General features: G+C 45.0%; 1 protein-coding gene across 1 annotated transcript in view; it reads left to right on the top strand.

Annotated features, from left to right (window-relative positions):
* PREP (prolyl endopeptidase) overlaps positions 1-22,907 on the top strand; it is a 129,710-nt gene that overhangs the window by 56,223 nt on the left and 50,580 nt on the right. Inside the window, exons 8-9 of the mRNA XM_060237585.1 lie at positions 456-647; positions 13,653-13,850. Coding sequence (XP_060093568.1) covers positions 456-647; positions 13,653-13,850 — 390 coding nt within the window. The remainder of the gene's footprint in view (positions 1-455; positions 648-13,652; positions 13,851-22,907) is intronic.

The following is a 22,907-nucleotide window of genomic DNA, read 5'->3' as shown; positions in this document are numbered from 1 at the left end:
AAATGGAACCTATGCCTAGAAAATAAGCTTTATAAGTGGTTTATGAACATATAGTGAGGATTTGCTGTTTGTTTAGCTAATGGTTTAGAATTGCAGGTAGAAGGCACAGAAAGCTAAATGTTGGGGGGGGGGCGGATTTTAGCCAAGTCTCCATCATGATTTGCTCATTTTCTTCATGGAGAAAAAACATTTATTTTGTATGGAGGAACGCAAAAGACCTCAAAGAACACTGGGGATAAACACTGTGAAGGGGACATGCCTCTTCACAGCTGCAGGTTGATTTTTCTGGTGTATGGCTAATAGGTCTGCTAAAAATTAAAACTCTGTGAGGTGCCATAGAATCAGTCCTGACCACTGCAACTGTGATACACAAAAGAACTTTTCCATTGGATCTCTTAATCATACAGGGTTTTTTTTTTAAAAGAGTGAAAAATAATTTATTTTTGTCTTAATAGGTATTCTTCAGTGGGTGAAACTGATAGACAACTTTGATGCAGAATATGATTATGTCACCAATGAGGGGACTATGTTCACTTTCAAGACGAATCGTCATGCTGCAAATTATCGATTAATTAACATTGACTTTAGTGATCCTGAAGAAAGCAAATGGAAAGTGCTGGTTCCTGAGCATGGCAGGGATGTTCTAGGTAAGAATATTTTTAACATTATAAGCTATGGTAAAGGGTTGTGAGAGAAATTGTGATTTTACAATGCAAAGCACTTTCAGGAATCACATGCAGCCACAATGAACATGTCCGAGAAAACTTGTGAAACAAATAATTTAACTGTCGTTTCACTCTTTTTATGCTAACATGACTGCTTTTATTAGAAACCTCAAATAGTGCACAATGATACAGGTTTGGGTTTTTTTAATGGTGATTTTTCCTTTAAGGATCACTTTCTGAAGAATGTGGGTAGGGTGTTAATTCTAAGAACATATCTGTTGCATTTTAGGAAGAACTTCTTGTGTCATTGTAGATGTAGTGTTCTTATTGGGATGCAATATGTATTCCAGGCAGTATTAAAGATTAATATGTCCCTCAGCATTTGCTTTCTTGTGAAGCTGAACCACCACAGACTTTTTCAGGATTCAGCCAGTCACATTTTCAGCAAAAAATCCTCGTTTCTAAAGAGCAACATGTAGCAAGGCTAAAAGGCCAAACTGCCATTGTGTCATATTGCTTTAGTCATTTCCAAGATTTGGTTTGGAAAGACATAATTATAGCAGAAGGAAGTTTTAATAATTTATTGCTCTGATAACTCTGCAGTCAAGTGAATCTGACTTTACTTGATACAGAGCTGACATGTTAATGAAATGTCTTCTGCAAAAGCAAGACATGTAAGAATCCAAAGGTTAAATGGTTCCTTAGCATAGAGTGATTCATTGTCTTAGTACAATAAGCTGCATTTTACTGTTTGACAGCATACTATGTACATTTTAGGTACTGTAACATTTGTATTCCGTATCCTTTTTTGTTTCTGTTATGACATAAAAGCCACTAAATTTTTTTGGGAAGTTGTGTCAAGTTTATACAGATTAGATAAACTAACTGTGGTTTCAAGGTTAGGTTTAACCAATTTAAAACTCTGCGTGTGTCCTTTAAGACGTTAAGATAAAATCTCAGTTAATTATTGCAGTATGTGTGATAGTCCATCCCCTTTCATAGACCTGTGTGCAGCACAGTCTTAAACATATTTATTTAGAAGCAAAGACCACTTGTTCCGTGGAACTTGGTCTCTGGCACTTGTAGACATATGTCCCATCCCAGGTAATTAGAGCAATGAAACTGAGGTTAGTCACAACTAGCTTCTTTTAGTGGATTTTAAGACTTATTGACATCTTTTGCCCTGTGCACAAGGAATCCCAGTTACACCAACAATATTCATTCCTCTTTGTTGCAGAGAAAGAGCAGAGAAGCTCTGAGAGAGAGCAGAGAAGAAGTGATAAAAGGGTGAGGTTTGGCTAAGCGGCTGGGGAAGTTGCTGAGAATTTCTAAGTTCGTGTGACTGCTGCAAATTCTGAGTTTGCGGTTGCTGGGGAGCTGCTGTCTGTTTGGTTTGAGTGGGCTGAAGGTGAAGGTGATAGAAGGTGATTGTTGCTGATTGATTAGGAATGGCTGTGTTCCCCACCCTCTTTGCATTATTAAGCTGAGCCTTGCCAGAGGCACGAGCCGAAGGGCAAGAGCTAAAGGGCTTTTGGCCTGTGGCTCTTAGCCTGGGGGCTGTGTAAGGACCAGGAACCCAGATCCCTATTTTCCTTGTGTTCCCAATAAGGTAAGTTGACCCTCCAGAAGGGGAGCCACATAAACAAACAGGATTTAAAGGGGACTGTATATATATTTTTTTAAAAGCTATCATGAAGGTAGAATGCCAGCAGGGGAGTGGGAGCTTTCCAGTGTTTTGCACTGAGTGTCACATGTATGACTATCTGCCCACAGGACAGAAGTCTTGGGTGCGTGCTTAATACAAGGAGCTCCTGATCCTCAGGGAATGAGTTCGTACTTTTGAGGCCGAGGTGACTGACCTGGAGAAGCGGAGACAGTCAGTTAGGCACTCAGGGAAGACTCTCGGGGGCGTATTAGATGAGCCCCGCTCCGAACATGGCAGTCCCGTTGCTGTCAGGGAGCATGAGGGTCGAGAGGGAACACGGCACCGTGCTGAGGATAAGGGGAATGCACCCTCAGAAGGGACCTCTTCTTCAGTTGGTGAGGGGGAATCCTTTCGTGCCAAGGAACCATCCCTGGGCAGGGAGAGAGGGGGTCTTGGTAGTTGGTGATTCGATACTTAGGCAAGTAGACAGCTGGGTGGCAAAACCGCATACTGACCGTATGGTGACTTGCCTGCCTGGTGTGAAGGTAATGGACATTACGCTTGTAGTAGATAGGCTGATAGACTGTGCTGGGGAGGAGCCAGTGATCGTGGTGCATGTTGGCACCAACGATGTGGGGAAATGCAGTCATGGGGTCCTGGAGGAAAAATTTAGGCTGCTAAGCAGGAGACTTAAGGCCAGGATCTCCAAGGTAGCCTTCTCAGAAGTGCTACCTGTTCCACGTGCAGGGCTGGAGAGACAGGCACAAATTGGAAGTCTCAATGTGTGGATGAGACGATGGTGTAAGGAGGAAGGGTTTAAGTTTGTTAGGCACTGGGATGCTTTCTGGAACAAGCGGGAGCTGTACAAAAGAGACGGTCTCCACTTGTCCCCAGATGGAACCAGGCTGCTGGCGCTTAAAATCAAAAAGGTGGCAGAGCAGTTTTTAAACTAAATCTTGGGGGAAAGCCGACAGGAGATGAAATGTCTCTGGTTCGAGAGGACTCATCTCAAAGAGATGAAGGGTTAGCTGTTACTTTTCTACTGGGTAATGGATCAGAGTTGTCCACTGAGATGGTGACAAACAGTATGGAGTGTCTGCCAAAGTCTCGAGGCGGCAGGAGGAAGGCTGCGGGCTTAACTTGCCTGGCAAATGATAGATGTTTGTATACAAATGCTAGAAGTGTTCGAAGTAAAATTGGGGCGTTGGAATGTTTAGTGTTGGGGAAAACATTGTCATTGTGGGAATTTCTGAAACTTGGTGGAATGAGGAGAATCAGTGGGACACAGTGATACCTGGATATAAGTTATATTGAAAAGATAGAGAGAGAAGGCTTGGCGGTGGGGTGGCTCTGTATGTCAGAGAGGGTATACAGTCCAGTAAGACTGAGGTCAAAGAATTAGATTCCCTTCTAGAAATGCTTTGGGTCGAAATAGAGGGCTCAAAAGGAAATTTAACTATGGGGGTTTGTTATCGCCCACCAAATCAAAAGATAGAGGACGATTATAATATGATGGAAGGATTAAAGATAGCGGCTAAGCGTAAAAACTGTGTCGTAATAGGTGATTTTAACTACCCGCAGATTGATTGGGTCAATATGTGTTCAGGTCGAGAGAAAGCAATTGAGTTTCTAGATTCTCTCAATGACTGTGCTATGGAGCAGATAGTAACAGAACCTACCATGGGTGGGGTGATCCTGGATTTGGTCCTAGGTAATGCCCAAGACTTGGTGAGAGATGTAAATGTGATCGCACCACTTGGGAGCAGTGACCATAACTAGGGGTGTGCAAAAAAAAAAAAAATTGGTATTACATGGATTCGGAAGTATACGGGGGAAAAAAATTCGGAATCCCCGTATACTGCTGAATACCACATTCGGAATAGCCGCATATATGGTAGATGCGCGGCTATTTCCGAATATACAGCCCTATTATACCCTAGGGGCCATTGAAATCAATGGCAAATAGGGTATATTTGAAGCCGCCTGGAGGAGAGGGGGTTTGAGGGAGATCCCCCAAATTTGCAGGGGACCTGCAGGGGACTCTCCCCTCCAACACCCCGAAGTCCCAAAAAGATTGGGCCAGGGGATCCCATTCCAGGGGCACCCAAAGAGGGTGCCCCTATTCCATCATTATACCCTATGGGCCATTGACATCAAGGGCAACATAGGGTATAATTAGAGGCTACTGGGGGGGGGGGCAGGGGGTTTGAGGCAGACCTGGCTGCAGCAAACCCAGATGCCATCTCTCCAGCCCTGCCCCAAACAACACGGGGAGAGCTGGCCAAGCATAACAAGCCTTCTGGTTCTGGGTCTCTCACCCAGGTGCCAGCTTCCCTGCCACAGAACACACAATCTACAGATGCCAGCTCTCCAGCCCTGCCCCAAACAACATGGGGAAAGTTGGCCAACCACAACAAGCCTGCTGGCTCTGGGTCTCTCACCCAGGTGCCAGCTTCCCTGCTACAGAACACACAATCTACAGATGCCAGCTCTCCAGCCCTGCCCCAAACAACACAGGGAGAGCTGGCCAACCACAACAAGCCTGCTGGTTCTGGGTCTCTCACCCAGGTGCCAGCTTCCCTGCCACAAAACACACAATCTACTCTATAAAAACAAGAAAGTGACCCAGCCCACACACACCCTCACCAACCCCCACACCAACCAGAGGTAATTTTAAAAAACCAAAACAAAACCAGCAGAATCACAAAAGGCCAAGTGTTAAAAAGTGGCCTTTTCACCAACAAGAAAGCTCAGGCCAAATAAGTCAACAACACCCCCACCCCCAAACCAGGAAAAGGGACAACAGGAAAAAAGGCCAAGCAACTCAAGTGTTTAAAAAGTGGCCTTTCACCAATAAGAAAACTCAGGCCAAATCAGTCAACAACGATACCCCCACCCCTAAAACCAGAACCAGGAAAAGGGGGACAAAAGTGGCCCTTTAAACAATGAAAATTAGGCCAAACAGCACCCCCCCCCCAATAATCTGAAGATAAAAGTAACAGCAGCAGCACAACACAGCAGCAACAAATCAAGCACTGAATACTTTTAAAACAGTAAAAAAACCCTCAACTTTTAACAATACAGGAACTTTGTCAACCCCCCCCCCAAAAAAAAACCCCTTCACCCTAACCCCAAGAAATCCAAGCCACCCAAATCAGGAGAAGTAAAAGGACACTGCACTTTTAAAAGTCCTCTCACTAAATTAAGATATGGGCAAATTAGCAACCCCCCCACCCCAGGCCCCCACGCCCAGCAGAACCTAACCCCAACCCCAAATAGGCTACCCACCCAGTACTCACCCACCCAAATCTGGGCAAATAAAGGGACTCTAGTCCTTTTACCAACAAAAACTAAAACAAGAACCCCAAAACTGTCTTACCTTGTCTTCTCTACTCCAGGGAAGTCTGGTAAGGCTGAGTGAGAGAGCAGCAGGCAGCAGCTGAAGCCAAGGGCCAGCCAGCAGCAGCACAATCTCTCTCACACCACCAACCCACATACACCAACACTAGGGTGGCCAGACCGTCCTGGTCTCCCGGGACTTTCCCGGTTCTGGCCACCAATTCCCGCCTCCCGGGCTGCCTATACCGGGACCATTAAAGGTCCCGGTTTAGCCAGCCCCGGAGGCGGTGGGCCGCGGGGAAAGGCGGCGAGTGAGGGAGGGAGCATCCCTGCGCGTGCGCAGGGAGGCTCCCTCCCTCCCTCGCCGCCTTCCCCGCCCGAGCGCGGGGCCCGGCGGCGGTGGCGGAGGCCTCTCCGCGGCCTCCGCTGGTCGCTGGAGGCCCTCCAGAGACCAGCGGAGGCCGCGGAGCGACCAGCGCCGAACAGCTGAGGCCTCTCCGCGGCCTCCGCTGGTCCCTGGAGGCCCTCCAGAGACTGGAGGGCCTTCAGCAACCAGCGCCGAACAGCGGAGGCTGCGGAGCGGCCGGCACTGGTCCCTGGAGGCCCTCCAGAGACCAGCGCAGGCCCTCCCCGGCCTCCGCAGCCGCCGCCAGCCTCTCCAGCAGCACCAGCCGCCGGGAGGAGAGGCCGCCACCCGCCCCCCTGGAAGAAGGTAAGCTGGGAGGGTGGGGGCCGAAAGCGGGGGGGGGGCTGGCGGGAGGGGGCGGCCTTCCTTCCTTCCTTCCTTCCTTCCTTCCTTCCTTCCTTCCTTCCTTCCTTCCTTCCTTCCTTCCTTCCCTCCCTCCCTCCCTCCCTCCTCCCTTCCCTCCTTTCTTCCTTCCCTCCCTCCTCCCTTTCTTCCTTTCTTCCTTCCTTCCCTCCCTTTCTTCCCTCCCTCCTCCCTTCCCCCCTTCCTCCCTTCCTTCCTTCCATTCCCTCCCTTCCCTCCCAACCTCCTCCCTCCCAACCTCCTCCCTCCCTCCCTCCCTCCCTCCCTTCCTTCCTTCCTTCCTTCCTTCCTTCCTTCCTTCCTTCCTTCCTTCCTTCCTTCCTTCCTTCCTTCCTTCCTTCCTTCCTTCCCTCCCTCCCTCCCTCCCTCCCTCCCTCCCTCCCTCCCTTCCCCCCTTCCCTCCCTTCCCCCCTTCCCTCCTTATGTTCTTATGTGACACAGAGTGTTGGACTGAATGGGCCACTGGCCTGATCCAACAGGGCTTCTCTTATGTTCTTATGTGACGCAGAGTGTTGGACTGGATGGGCCACTGGCCTGATCCAACAGGGCTTCTCTTATGTTCTTACGTGACGCAGAGTGTTGGACTGGATGGGCCACTGGCCTGATCCAACAGGGCTTCTCTTATGTTCTTATGTGACGCAGAGTGTTGGACTGGATGGGCCAGTGGCCTGATCCAACATGGCTTCTCTTATGTTCTTATGTGACAGTACTGACTTTGGTGGACCCAAGCACTGATTCAGTGTAAGGGAGCTTTGTGTTTGTGACTGGAGTGGACAATACTGACTTTGGTGGACCCAAGCACTGATTCAGTGTAAGGGAGCTTTGTGTTTGTGACTGGAGTAGACAATAGTGACTTTGGTGGACCCAAGCACTGATTCAGTGTAAGGGAGCTTTGTGTTTGTGACTGGAGTGGACAATACTGACTTTGGTGGACCCAAGCACTGATTCATTGTAAGGGAGCTTTGTGTTTGTGTCTTCTGGTGCAATTTTGTTCTCAGATCCTGTATTTACTTCATCAGTATATGGGATAAGGCACTTTCTCAACTGTGCTGCATAATGCAGCCTATTTATTTTGTCCTTTTTGCTCTGTTGGCTCTATCTGCGCCACCTTCATCACTTTCGGGGTGTGGATCCCCCAGTGGGGTGGTCTCGCGACTCCCTCCGCCGGCTGTTTCTGATAGCCCTGCGCCCCCTCTTTCATTTGATATGTGTCCCGTGCGGGTGCCACTCTCCCGCCGGGAGATGCCGCAAAATGAGCCCCCTTGAGGCTTATGGCGGCAGGGCTCGGGGGAAGCGAGCTAGACTGCTGTTCTTTTGAGGGGTTATAGAGTGTTTCGAGCCCGTCCCTGTGGCATCGGTCCCATCATTGTGGGGCCCAGGGGGCCGGCGCAGCCTGTCGGTCACTTCCGGGTTCCTGTCCTGCATCTCGACCTGTGTTATTAGTGACAGGCTGCTTCGGCGTGCCGCTGCGCCGGCCCCCTGGGTCCCACAACGATGTCATTTGGGGGAAGTGATGTCACAGGAAGTGATGTCACTTCCCGTTTCCGGCAGGTGACGTGGGGGAAATGATGTCACAGGAAGTGGCGTCACTTCCTGTTTCTGGCGGTGGCATGACATCACCAGAAGTGACGTCACAGGAAGTGGCGTCACTTCCTGTTTCCGGCGGCGGCATGACATCGCCGGAAGTGCCGTCACCGGAAGTGACGTCACTTCCTGTTTCCGGCGGCGGCATGGCATCGCCAGAAGTGACGTCACAGGAAGTGGCGTCACTTCCTGTTTCCGGCGGCGGCATGACATCACCGGAAGTGCCGTCACCGGAAGTGGCGTCACTTCCTGTTTCCGGCGGCGGCGTGACATCGCCGGAAGTGATGTCACCGGAAGTGACGTCACTTCCTGTTTCCGGCGCGCACCCCCCCCCCTTCCCCCAGGTGTCCCTGGCTGGCCTTCAGACATTATGGTCACCCTAACCAACACAGCAATGGAGGAGTCCAGCTAGGAAGACTCCTTAAAAAGGTTCTCTGGCCCTACAGAGAGCAATTTCAAAAAATAGCACTGCTCTCTGATTGGCCAGACAACAGTGCTTACTTGGATACCGAAGTAAGCAAAAGATCAAAATAACAACAATGTAGCTGATGGCTGGGCCATCAGCTACACAACAGCCCTGCAAAGCATGCATTTGCAATGCATTTTGCAAATGCATGCTTTGGATTGGCTGCTGGGGCTCCTCTTCCCCCTCCCCCCCCTCCCTGATCCCAGGGAGGCTATGGGAGAGGCGGGAAGAGGCCACTAAAGGCGGGAAAGTAGGCAAGCAGCTCCACTGAGGCTGCAGAAGCTACTTTCCCGCCTTTTCCATTGACAGTCGTATACTGCCGAATAGGTATTCGGCAGTATATGGCGAGCCGTATTCGGCTGCCGCATAATAGGCGGCAATGGGAATCGGCTACGGCCAATTCCGTATACAGTTCGGCCGAACCGAATGCACACCCCTAACCATAACGTTATTGGTTTCACCATTTGTATAAATAGAGAGTTGTCCCAAAAGACCAGCACAACCATGTTTAAATTAAAAAGGGATAAATTCTCTGAGATGAGGAGTGTGAAGAGGAAACTGAAAGGAAAGGTAAATACCCTTGGGGAAGCTTGGAGGCTATTTAAAACTACAATCCTAGAAGCTCAGATAAAATATATACCACAAGTTAGGAAAGGCACAAACAGGTATAAGAAAAGGCCTGCATGGTTAACAAACAAAGTAATGGAAGCTGTAAAAGGTAAGAAGGACTCCTTTAAGCGGTGGAAAGCTAGTCCAAGTGAGATTAATAAAAGGGAACATAAGCTGTGGCAAATCAAATGTAAGACTGTGATCAGGCAGGCAAGGGACTATGAGGAGCATATTGCAAAAACATAAAGACCAACAATAAAAATTTCTTCAAATATATTAGAAGCAGGAAACCAGCCAGGGAGGCAGCGGGGCTCTTGGATGACCAAGGGGAAAAAGGATTACTGAAGGAGGATAGGGAAATGGCTGAGAAGCTGAATGCATTTTTTGCCTCCGTCTTCACTGTGGAAGATGAGAAGTGTTTGCCTGCTCCAGAACCACTTATTTTGGAAGGGGTGTTGAAAGACCTGAGTCAGATTGATGTGACAAGAAAGGAGGTCCTACAACTGATAGACAAATTAAAAACTAACAAGTCACCAGGTCCGGATGGCATACATCCAAGAGTTCTGAAAGATCATCTTTCATTGAAATCTGCCTCCGTTCCTGAGGACTGGAATGTAGCAAATGTCACCCCCATCTTTAAAAAGGGTTCCAGAGGAGATCCGGGAAATTACACGCCAGTCAGTCTGACTTCAATACCGGGAAAGTTGGTAGAAACCATTATCAAGGACAGAATCAGTAGGCACATTGATGAACACGAGTTATTGAGGAAGACTCAGCATGGGTTCTGTAAGGGGAGATCTTGCCTCACTAACCTGTTACATTTCTTTGAGGGGGTGAACAAACATGTGGACAAAGGAGACCCAATAGATTTTGTTTATGTTGACTTCCAGAAAGCTTTTGATAAAGTTCCTCATCAAAGGCTCCTTAGTAAGCTTGAGAGTCATGGAGTAAAAGGACAGGTCCTCTTGTGGATCAAAAACTGGCTAATTAATAGGAAGCAGAGAATGAGTATAAATGGGCAGTCTTCGCTGTGGAGGATGGTAAGCAGTGGGGTGCCGCAGGGCTCAGTACTGGGTCCCATGCTCTTTAACTTGTTCATAAATGATTTTAAGTTAAGCAGTGAAGTGGCCAAGTTTGCAGATGACACTAAATTGTTCAAGGTGGTGAGAACCAGAGAGGATTGTGAGGCACTCCAAAGGGATCTGTTGAGGCTGGGTGAGTGGGCGTCAATGTGGCAGATGAGGTTCAATGTGGCCAAGTGCAAAATAATGCACATTGTGGCCAAAAATCCCAGCTACAAATACAAGTTGATGGGGTGTGAACTGGCAGACACTGACCAAAAGAGAGATCTTGGGGTCGTGGTAGATAACTCACTGAAAATGTTAAGACAGTGTGCGACAGCAATAAAAAAGGCCAACTCCATGCTGGAAATTATCATAATGCCCCTGTATAAATCGATGGTGCGGTCTCATTTGGAATACTGTGTGCAATTCTGGCCACCACACCTCAAAAAGGATATTATAGCATTGGAAAAAGTCCAGAAAAGGGTAACTAGAATGATTAAAGGGTTGGAACACTTTCCCTATGAAGAAAGGTTAAAACTCTTGGGGCTGTTTAGCTTGGAGAAACGTCGACTGCGGGGTGACATGATAGAGGTTTACAAGATTATGCATGGGATGGAGAAAATAGAGAAAGAAGTACTTTTCTCCCTTTTTCACAATACAGGAATTCGTGAGCATTCGATGAAATTGCTGAGCAGTCGGATTAAAACGCATAAAAGGAAGTACTTCTTCACCCAAAGGGTGATTACATGTGGAATTCACTGCCACAAGAGATTGTGGCGGCTACAAGCATAGCCAGCTTCAAGAGGGGGTTAGATAAAAATATGGAGAGAGGTCCATCAGTGGCTATTAGCCACAGTGTGTGTGTGTGTCTGTCTGTCTATCTATCTATGTGTGTGTGTGTGTGTGTGTATATATATATAACTGTTCAACCAGTAATTATATGGGTTGCAAGAGATATTGGTGGCATAGCTATGCCCCTTGGAACCGTAGGAAGTGCTTGAATGTAGAGAGGACTTCTTTGCTGAATTGGCCTTTGCTGACTGTTTTCTTTTAAGTATTTCTCCTTTGCATGTTTTTGTGTTTCAGATGTCTGCAAGGCAAGTATTGTCCCACTTTTGTAAAGGATTAATTTAATTTCTTGACATCCATTGATATGTTTAGCCAAGGCTTTTTTGTGTAGAAAAAAACCCAGCAGGAACTCATTTGCATATTAGGCCACACCCCCTGTTGTCACCATTGTTTCACACAGGGCTTTTTCCCTGGAAAATGCCAGCAGGAACTCATTTGCATTCTAGGCCACACCCCCTGATGCCAAGCCGGCTGAAGCTGCGTTCCTGCTCAAAAAAAGCCCTGTATTTAGCTTTGTATCATTTCCTGTTTTAGGCAGAAGTCTGTAAGCATCCATAGGATCAGTCTTCAGTTAATAGAAAGAAAAATGCTGTTTGATTTGTTCTAGTTAATGGTATTGTTTGGTTTTATTGTATTGTTTTAAATTTGAATTGTAGGTTTTTTATTGTTCAATTTATGTCATGATTCACCCTGAGCCTGTTGTGGGAAAGGGCAGGATATAAGCCTACTAAATAAATAAATAATAGTAGCAATCAGCTTTTTCAGTGACTGCTCAACACTGCTTTTTGACATATTTTTTTAGTAGTAATTGCTCTTAGTGATAACAGTAGTAGTTGGCATTGTACTAATGGAAAGAGGTGTCAGTTTTCTGTTATCATTTATTAATCATTATTTTTTTCTCTCAAAGCGCCAAACAAGAGTTGGTTATAAAGAAATGCTTCACACAGAGTTGAGATAAATTTAGAAGTGTATTATGTGAACAGGAGAGAAAAATACATATAAAGGCAATGATTTTAAAAGGAAAGTGTATAGGATAGGAACTCCAGGACATCTGAAATTAGCAGGGCTAGAGAACATATCTTTTGGAGACCGTATTTTGATTGCCACTCTATTTCTTTTTAACTATCTGAAAAGTAACCTGATAAAGTAACTCCACATTAGACTTTGACAGCAGGGGGCTAAATGTAGGGAGCAGTCTAATGAGCAGCTTTATCATATTAATCAGTAGCATCACTCTTCCCCACTTGCTTAAATCAATACTATGCTGAATATTGACAGAGATGGATTCCCGATTATGTGGGGTCTTATATTACCTTTCTTAATATAGCCGTGGCTCTGAAAAACGTTCAAACAAGTAAAAATGCCAAAGGGGTGTAAATCTGTCCTTTTATTTTTCAAAGGCAAACTGAGGGACTTGCTGCTGTTATATTAATATTGGAGTAAATCTGCTTAATTGTTGTTATGAGATCTAAAAGGCTTACCCAATGACCTTAAAATTAATAATTTAGTTTTCCCCATGTTGTGGTGGTGTTTAAGCACTGATATTAATAGTGATTATACCAAGGTCTGGACAATACAAGCATCATAGGAACATTTTTGTTTTGGCGTGGCATATTTGTTTCTTCATAAGACTTAACCTGTGCATTTGGTGTGTTGGTCTTTTGCAACCTCCTGAATCCACCATAACAATTCTTCAATGGTTTCCCATTACCTTTTTGGGGCCACGTCATTTTGAACATCTGCATTATACTCATAGGTGAAAGAAGATTTCAGTATTGGCTGGCTATAGAATTTTCATTCCAAATTAACGGAAGAATGAAGACTATTTACTTGTCAGTAATGTTCCCTCTAAGCTGAGTTAGTGTGAGCTAACTCACAGTTTTTTAGCTTTTGGCTCACACATTTTTGTCTTAGCTCACAAAAAATGGCCCCAGAGTAAACTAATTTAAGATATAGGTCACAACTTTAATGCTAGTAGCTCACAAAGTAGAATTTCTGCTCACAAGACTCCACAGCTTAGAGGGAACATGGCTTGTCAGTTTATATGTTGTGAGAATATGTTTTAGTTTTTATTTTCTATCATTTCCTCTTATATTTTGAAATAGTTTCTCAATTTGCTGTCTTTGGCTGAACCAGATAGGCTTCTAAAGGTTTCATTAGTAACCATGAAGACTACAAATAAAATATCTGTCTTTGTCTGGATAAAAAGTGTATAGTTTTCTGTTTTATGTACTTCTGTATATTGTTTAGACTTGCTCCGTACAGAAATGTACACTGGAATGTGACAATAATGGCTTTTATGAAACAGCTGATAGAATCCAGCAAACGTGTATTTTCACTTAGACTTAGGGAGTGAAGGTCAGTTATATTATTCTTTCCAGATAAATTCAGGTGAGTAGTAGCTGTGTTGATCTGAAGCAACAGAACAATCTTTTAGACCAACAAAGTTTAATTCTGGGTATAAGGTTTCATGTTCATGTACACTTCTTCGTAAAAGCTTACACCCAGAATTAAACTTTGTTGGTCTTAAAAGTGCCACTGAGATCAAACTTTGTCCTATTTTTCTTCATAATCACGCATTTTTTAAAAAATGACTCTGTAGCAATTTTTTCCTGTGTATTCTGAAAAAAACCAACCTTGTTCTCTCCTTTCCTTTTGGCAGAATGGGTAGCTTGTGTTAGATCCAACTTCCTTGTCCTGTGTTATCTCCATGATGTAAAGAATGTCCTCCAGCTTCATGACCTAGCAACTGGTGCCCATCTCAAGACACTTCCATTGGACGTAGGCAGCATAGTGGGATACAGTGGCCAAAAGAAAGACAGTGAAATATTTTATCAGTTTACATCCTTCTTATCACCAGGTAAGATGGCTTGCTTTATCCCTTCAAGTGTCTTCCTTTCACACATACCTACACAGGTTTAAGGAATATGGACCATAATATGTACAGCATGTGTTAATTCTTCCTGGAAGTTTTATAGCCTGGTCACATACTTGGAAGCAACAAATAACTATAGATTCACAATATGTATATACACAGTAAAACAAAATCCCATGCGTAGTACATAAACATGTTGCTGGATTGGGGGATTTTCTTACCTATTTGTGGGGAAGGATTAAACGGTGGCATGGAATCCTGGTTTGTAGACAAGAAACCCACAGATTCAGTTCAGACATTATAGAAAACCATGGTTTAACTGTTGAAAGCAGGCCATTCTGCTAAGTACAGTTAGTTAGTGTCAGAGCCGGATTAACAATTAGGTCTTTAGGGGCCCCGAGCCAGCTTCCCCCCCGCCCTCCCCCCAGTTCCTCCCTGCTTGCAGCCCTCCCAGCCTGCACGTGCAGCCAGTAACTGAGCTGTTCTTTGCCCGACTTGTCTGGTGTGGCTGCTGCTGGCATTGTTGCCAAGTTTGCCTCTCTCTGCCTCTCCCCAGCAGCTTTGTCAAAGGGGCTTTTTAGAAGGTGCCTGCAGGCTGCAGTGGGATCATGGGCAGTGGGGCGGGCGCTCAGACTAAGATAATTTGTGAGAAGGCCCCCAAGATTTCGACTGCCTAGGGGCCTCCACGGGGTTTAATCCGGCACTGGTTAGTGTCTGTCAAATCAATATCTGATGTTCTTTTATTAAGTGTGGTTTGGCTTGATGTGTGGTTTAATCCTGCGTTGTTATTCACTGTCACCCAGTCAAGCTACAGAAAGGAGAAAAAGAAAGTAGAATTTGTTGACGTAAATCAGTATATGAGAAATTGTCTATGAGATAGACCATATTTTCAAGTGATGCCTGATCTCAGCCAGTATTGTTTCATTTAATGCAGATGTCACAACAAAGGTTGGCTTGTTGTGAACCATGAAGTCTTTAATAGCTGAGGGCTGGAACTGGAGTGGGGTTGTTTGCACCAGAAGACTTCTAAGGCTTGTTGCCATAATGAGTGGGCTGTCGTTTATTATGTTTGAATATAGCCACTGTCAGCCTTCATTGATGAATGATTTGATCATGGATTAAAATGTGATTTCTTTAAAACATATTTAAACCCGTTACAGGATTATATGTGCAATTTGTAAAACAATCTTCAGTGATGCTATTTCTGTAGTTTTTCAGAAATTGACTACTGCCTATAAATATTCCATCAACTGTTACTTGTATAGAATTTACATCTTTAATTTTAATAGTTTTCTTAAAAGCCTAAAGGCGTGGTCATATAAACATTTTTTTAAAAAATCTGTAATTGGTTTACAACACTAGGTGAACAAAATGATAGCAAAATGGGCAAGATGTGCCCAACCTATTCTGATTTGCTGATAAGCTGTTTCGACCTAGAGAAGATGTATATTACAGAGAGACAGTACACTTTGGCAGATATCATGTTAAGGCCAATTAATATATACAACAGTATCCAACAATAAAGCTTTTCTTATACTGCTGCAGGTTTAAGTATTTCAATTTGATTTTTATATGTCCCCTTATTAAAATAATTCCTTGGGTATATAAAACATGCCTTTCAGGGCGAAGGTTTAGCTAACCTTTTCCATGGTTCTGACATACAATGTCGTGTAGTGATTAGGGTGCTGGACTAAGATCTGGGGAACTCAGGTTTCAATCCCCACTTGTCTTTGAAGCCTGCTGGGTGACATTGGGCTAGTCACACTTACTTTCTGCAAACCTGCTTCAAGGTGTTGTTGTGAGAATAAACAGAAGTGGAGAAGGATGTATACTAGCTTAAGCTCTTTGGAGGAAAGGTAGAAAAACTTGCTAAATAAATATTTTATGCGTGCAGGCCCTTTTTTGTGTAGGGGGAAGATTGACGCGTGAACATACACCTGCAGCTTGAACTAGTACAGCCTTCTATATTATCCTATGAAACATACACATTAGCCCCTATATTCTGTTCATTGAATAAAACTACCATTATGGCTCAATTAAGTGTGTTCCTTACCTGTGAAATGGGGACATTAAGATGGTATCTCACAGTATTCTGAAAATAAATGGGTTTTTACAACTATTACCTTCCTGCACAAAAAGTGCTATATAAATCAATAAAGGAGCTTTTTCTTCATAGGCATTAAGTCTAATTTTGAAATACGATGGTGGTGATTATAATGATAGTTCTTCAATAAGCAGGAAGGCGTACTTTTACAAGAAGAATCATCAAAAGAGCTTGATTTTTGCTTTTAATGATTTAAAAAAAAATCTGTGCTCAATACCCAGCCATCAGCAGTGATGACTACTACTTCAGCAAGAGTAGTTGGGTTTTTTTGTCCCTTTACACTGTAATTTACAGATTAGTTATTATGGAAGTAGAGTAGGGTTGTCTGGCATGGCAATCAATGGGAGATTGGGGTGGGGAGACATGGAAGGAGGGGTATTGGTGACAGTGTAATGTCGCTTTCAGGGGAAACTTGGAAGTGGTATCAGCCCTTTCTAGAAATTGCTGAAAGCTCTATAGAGAAATGAGATCTCTTCTGAGTTTTCTCAAAAGTGATGTCATGCCATCATCGATGGCAATTCTTCTTCTTTCTTCCACTGGTTGATGGAATGGGGAAGGCAAGGCCTGCTTCAGGCAGATGATCTCGTGCCCCAACAGGCACATTACAACCCTACTGTAGAATCAGCAGGTTTGTAATATAATTCAAAGATCAAGCAAGCTTAAAGATTAAACCATTTTCTTTTTTTAACCTTTTATAGTAGTGGAACAAAAAACCTTGTTTCCTGCTGATAGCTGAAAGTCCTGAGTGGTGCTTCCCTTTCAGGAAGCTGCTCCAAATGAATATGGCTGTGGTCAGTGTTCCCCCTAAGCTCAGTTAGTGTGAGCCAGCTCACAGATTTTTAGCCAGCTCACACATTTTTGTCTTAGCTCAGGAAGGATGACCCCAGAGCATAATAATTTATGAAGTAGCTCACAACTTTAATGCCAGTAGCTCACAGCTTTAATATCAGTAGCTCACAAAGTAAAATTTTTGCTCACAAGATTCTGCGGTTTAGAGGGAACATTGGTGGCAGCGACTGAAAAATAAGGGTTTACTTGGCAATTGTTGCAGCAGTGCATTTCACCTCTTGCAGAAGTGTTGCAGCCTGTACTGTAACAACACCTCTAGAACTGTGGCTTATACTGTTTTATTTGTTTTTATGTCATTTAATTGTATTTACAAGCTGCTTTGAATGGTAAGAGAATTAGGTATAAATGTTTTAAAGTATTGCATCTAATTTTTAGTACTGTCTGACTGAAACCATTCCTGGGGATCAGCTCAGTTGCACACTATGGAATTATTCCCAAGTAAACTTGTTTAGGATCCCTCCTGATAGTTGACAAGCCAGACCTTACCCTAATGAGATGTGTAGAAGTCACAGTCTCTGGATTCAGGGTGTTATGGTATATAGAGATGAAAGGAATCTCCAGGATCATCTAGTCCAACCCCTACACAATGCAGGAAATTCACAAATACTGCCCCCTAAATTCACAGGATCCTCATTGCTGTCAGATGGCCATCTAGCCTCTGTTTAAAAACCTCCAAGGAAGGAGAGCCCACCACCTCCTGAGGAAGCCTGTTCCACTGAGAAACCGCTTTAACGGTCAGGAAGTTCTTTCTAATGTTGAGCCGGAAACTCTTTTGATTTAATTTCAACCCACTGGTTCTGGTCCTAACTTATGGGGCCACAGAAAACAATTCCACACCATCCTCTATATGACAGCCCTTCAGGTACTTGAAGATGGTGATCATATCACCTGTCAGTCACCTCCCCTCCAGACTAAACATGCCCAGTTCCTTCAACCTTTCTTCATAGGACTTGGTTTCCAGACCCTCACCATCTTCGTTGCCCTCTTCTGGACCCGTTCCAGCTTGTCTATATCCTTCTTAAAATGTGGTGCCCAAAACTGAACACAATACTCCAGGTGTTATAAAATAGCAGTTCTCAAATTTTAGCAACCTTATGGTTTACAAGTCTGGTTTGGGAAATTTCTGGAGGTATGGGGATAAATCCTGAGGGTGGCAGTGTATAAGAAAGGAAGGAAGGGGCCTCAGTGGGGTATAATTGGGGTCCATCCTCCAAAGCAGCCATTTTCCCCAGGGAACTGATCTGTGCAGTTTGAGATCAGTTGTCATTCCAGATCTCCAGTCCCTACCTGGAGTTTGGCAACCCTGTGTGGACCCACCAGTCCCCTTTCCCTGCCTTGCTGGCACCATGTGCCTGATATCCCTTTTTTTCAAAGTAAACTGCAAGCTTTGCATGTCACATAGAGGCTCCCACCAACTTGTATCATCAAAACAATGCAGAGAAAATCACATTAGCTGCACTTCCAAGGCAAGCATTATGTAAAATGTTTTTATTATTCATATATGGCCTTCCAAGTCAGGTCCCAGAGGGTAGCTAATTGTATAGGGCCACAACTCAAAAGGCCCTGACCTCAAGTTTTGTTAGTTTTTTTTTTTAATTAAAGTATTTATATCTTGCCTTTCCTCTTGGCTTAAGGCAGTTTACCAATTACAATGTAAAATATACAAAATAAAACCTCAAATAATCCCCCCTCTGCCATTAAAAAAACAAACTTCTAATCACTTCACCCCTTGGTTGAAGGGTCTTGATTAGGGTTGCCATTTCCAGGTTGGGAAATTCCTTGATATACTGGGGTAGGGAGGGATGGGCCTCAGCCAGATATAATGCTATAAAGTCTATCCTCCAAAGCAGCTGTTTTCTCCAAGAGGGCAGATCTCTGTCATCTAGAGATCAATTGTAATTCTAGGAGTTCTCCAGGTCCTATCTGGATGTTGGCAACCTTAGTCTTGGTACCAGAAATGTCTGAATAATTTCTAACCAGAGGCTTACTAAATGGGGTTGGGAAGGGGCCTAGAAAATCTTTCATAAGCCCTGTTCACACAGCGTGTTGAGTTCATGGTAAACTGACCCGGTTCTGTTCTGAATATCTTTGTTCCTGATATTATCGATCAGACTGCCACACTGCAGTTCCAATCACTCCGCGGTGAAACCATCTTCTGCCATCAACACGACGGCACCATGCAGTTTTTTCTCCACTTTTATGTGCATTATGCGCACATGCGCATGCACATAGGTTAAAACATTATGTGGTTATGCAGTTAAGCACATATCGCTAAGTAGTTAAAAAAATGGTGACCAAAAACCGGATGTCTGAGGCTCCTTTTGCTCCGAGACAGCCTTCAGACATCCGGAAGTTGGTTGAGAACTATCCAGACAGGGAAACTACGAGGTGAAACCGGAGAACTCAGAAAACACCACAAAGGAAGAGATAACAAAATACTCTGGTTCCAAGAAAGATTGGGGGGAGGGGGGGCTACTATGAGAATACCGGGAGGCAGATGTTGCTGTCTGATCAGCCACTTTTAATCCAGTATGAAACAGCAGCGACGACTGATTATACTGTGCATCTGAGCAGCCCCAAAAGTTCTCAGAGAACTCTAAACAAGATGAATCACATAAAATCTGTTCTTCCAGTATTTAGAGTTTCCAATGCCAGTTACTTATAGGCCAGCCAGAAGAGGGCTGTTTTACAGGCCCTGCGGAACTTGCCTCACCTCTTCCGGCAGCTGGTTCCACCAGTAAGGAGCAGTTACAGAAAAGGCCCTGTCCCTGGTGGATTTCAGACGGGCCTCCTTTGGCCCGGGGATAACCAGCAGATTTTGGGAGCCCGATCTCAGTACTCTCTGGGGAACATGTGGGGAGAGACAGTCCCTAACGTAGGCAGGACCTAGGCCATATAGGGCTTTAAAGGTAATAACCAGCACCTTGAACCAGACTCGGTATATTATTGGCAGCCAGTGCAGACCCTGGAGCCCCGGCCGAATGTGCTCCCATCTTGGGAGCCCTAATAACAGCCGGGCAGCGGCATTCTGCACTAACTGCAACTTCCGGGTTCGGCACAGGGGCAACCCCATGTAGAGGGCATTACAGTAGTCCAACCTCAAGGTGACCATTGCATGAATCACCGTTGCTAGATCGTCATGCTCCAGGAAAGGAGCCAACTGCCTTGCCCGCCTAAGATGAAAAAATGGGGACTTAGCAGTGGCTGCTATTTGAGCCTCCATCGTTAGGGAAGGCTCCAATAGTACCCCCAAACTCTTGACCTTGTGCGCCGCTGTCAGTGGCGCACCGTCAAAAACTGGCAGGGGGATTTCCCCTCCCGGGCCACGACGGCCCAAGCAAAGGACCTCTGTCTTTGCCGGATTTAGCTTCAGCCCACTCAGCCTAAGCCACCTAGCCACGGTCCTGTGACGCCCGGTCCAAACTTTCTGGGGCGCAGGCAGGCCGGCCGTCCATAAGCAGATAGAGCTGAGTGTCATCAGCGTACTGATGACAACCCAACCCATACCTTTGGGCAATCTGGGTAAGGGGGCGCATATAGATGTTAAATAACATCAGGGAAAGCACTGCCCCTTGAGGCACTCCGCAGTCAAGCGTGTGTCTCCGGGACAGTTCACCCCCAATCGCCACCCTTTGTCCCCGACCCTCAAGGAAAGAGGAAAGCCATTGTAAGGCCAACCCCTGAATCCCCACATCGGCAAGGCCGCAGGTCAGTAACCGATGGTCGACTGTATCGAACGCTGCTGATAGGTCCAACAACATTAGCACCGCTGAGCTGACCATCGGTTACTGAGCACTGCGAGGCGGCAGGTCAGTAACCGATGGTCGACTATATCGAACGCTGCTGATAGGTCCAACAACATTAGCACCGCTGAGCTGCCTTGATCCAGATGCTGTTGAAGGTCATCTACCAGGGCAACCAGTACCACCTCCGTCCCGTGGCCCAGGCGAAAGCCGGACTGATGGGGATCAAGGACGAAAGCGTCCTCCAGGAAACTCTGTAGCTGCATCGCCACTGCCCTCTCGATAAGTTTGCCCAAAAAGGGCAAATTCAAGACCGGCTGGTAGTGTGCCAGTTCGGCCGGGTCTAACGTTTTTTTCAAGAGGGGACGGACCATCGCCTCTTTAAGCGGTGTTGGAAAGTCCCCTTCCGTCAGGGATCCATTTATGATATCCCACACGGGATATCTAAGCTCCCTCTGGCAGGTTTTAATAAGCCAGGAGGGGCATGGGTCCAGGTTACAAGTTGTTGGGCGTGCAGATAAGAGGATCCTGTCAACTTCCTCCAGGCTGAGAGCACTGAAACCATCCAGAACATGATCTGAAGACAGGCACGGTGCCTCGGGTTCGCAAACTGTCTCTAATATGGCAGGGAGGTCGTGGCGGAGCGACACGATCTTATCCGCAAAAGCCTCACAACCAATTTCCAATTCATTAGAATTTGGTCTGCCTTGTGGCAGCGTTGTATGAGTCTGAATTATATTGAACAGTTGTGCCGGGCGCGAAATTGCCCTATGGGATTGCCATAAATGAGCTGTGATTTGGAATACTTTCAACTGACACCTCAGCCTAGGTAACTGTGGGTGGTAGCAGTTGTATGAGCTCCTGCTCTTCAAAAAATGGGGAAACCCGTTTTGTTCCTTTCCCCAAGGCAGAAGGTCTGCCCTCCTATTCCTGAAAAACTGGAAGGTTTCATTTCGTGCTAGCAAGATGATCCTTTCTTCTTAAAAAAGAGCTCACCACCTCCCGGAGTACCCTTGTCTCTAGACCACAGTTGGAGAAATGCTGCTATTGAGCTGGCTAGATAAAGTAGCCTTTCCTGTTAAATAGTCATGGCTAAGAAACCCTTGATGAAGTGGAATCCTCTGTTTCCTAAGTATCTCTTGCGCTTTCCTCCCCTCTCTCATACCCAACAAGAAAACAATGACCAAGTGAGAAATATCATCAAAGTAAAAGCTGATTATATTAAAGTAGGTGAGGTTCTGTGTAACAGGCACACACAAATTGCTCTGCAGATGAGAATTAGAAATGTGGAAAAGTAACTGTGATAGAAATATTTGGAAAAATACTGTAGTTAAAAGCCTTGATTTTGTGCCCTGTGGTTCCCTTAAGATAATGAGCTTTGTTTTTTCTTCCAAGATTTCCAGAATGTGCTGAACTTATGAGGGGGGTGGGAATCAGCAATTGCATTACCTGGTCTGTGTCCTTATAATGACTGAAACTGTTGCTTGTGCAGAAGCTGACAGTCTAGTCAGGGGAGTACTTTCTGTTCCCTTTTCTGGAAAAGGGCATCTAATTAGAAACATGGGTATTTGCAAAAATGTTTCACCATGTCCCAGTGTTTTTAGATTTCAACCAATAAAAAGGCAACATTTCTTTTCTCCAAGGGCCCCCAAAGCCAATTTTATACAATTAACTACCCTGCCTTCAATATTAAATAGGACTATAGCCAATTGAAATAAACTATGAGTATAAAACAGCAAAAAATGAACACTTTTAGGTTACATTGATTTTAGGGTTTGTAGAATCTTTTGGGCTCAAGTGCCGTGTTCTACTGGAGAAAGTTTTCCTTCCAGACGTTTCGTTCTCAGCTGCGGAGAACATCCTCAGTGGCATTGCAGCCGGAGCAGGCGCTCTGACCTTGGCTGCTGTGCATTGAAAAACTGAAATCTTTGATACGTTGATTTTGATGGAAGAGTTGGCACATTTACTGCATAGCAATCAATGGGGCTAAAAAGTATTATCATGTGCTTGTGTTATGCTCACTATAAACTGTTAAACAATCAGCATTGCAGAAAAAGCAAAAAAAAAAAAAGTAGTGTTCTGCTATAAACACATATCCTTCCTTGCTTTCCTGGCCACTTTTAACCCTTTTCTGATGACACATCCAGGAAGAAAATTGCATGCATAGACAGGGAGTGGGAATAATTCCTTTGCTCTCAGCTGCCTCCCTTGGCCTATGAGTGATTTATTAATTTGTTTGTTTAAAATATTTTAATGCTGCCTTTCTACTCAATTGGGGTCCAGATGGTGGTGCACATAAAAACATTTAAACAGTTAAAATACAGTTAAAAACAGAGTGCAATTAAA

This window comes from Heteronotia binoei, chromosome 1, assembly GCF_032191835.1.
Source record: "Heteronotia binoei isolate CCM8104 ecotype False Entrance Well chromosome 1, APGP_CSIRO_Hbin_v1, whole genome shotgun sequence".
NCBI classification, from domain to species: Eukaryota; Metazoa; Chordata; class Lepidosauria; order Squamata; family Gekkonidae; genus Heteronotia; species Heteronotia binoei.
The sequence above is the reverse complement of the archived record's forward strand: the minus strand, read 5'-3'. Positions and strand labels throughout refer to the sequence as shown.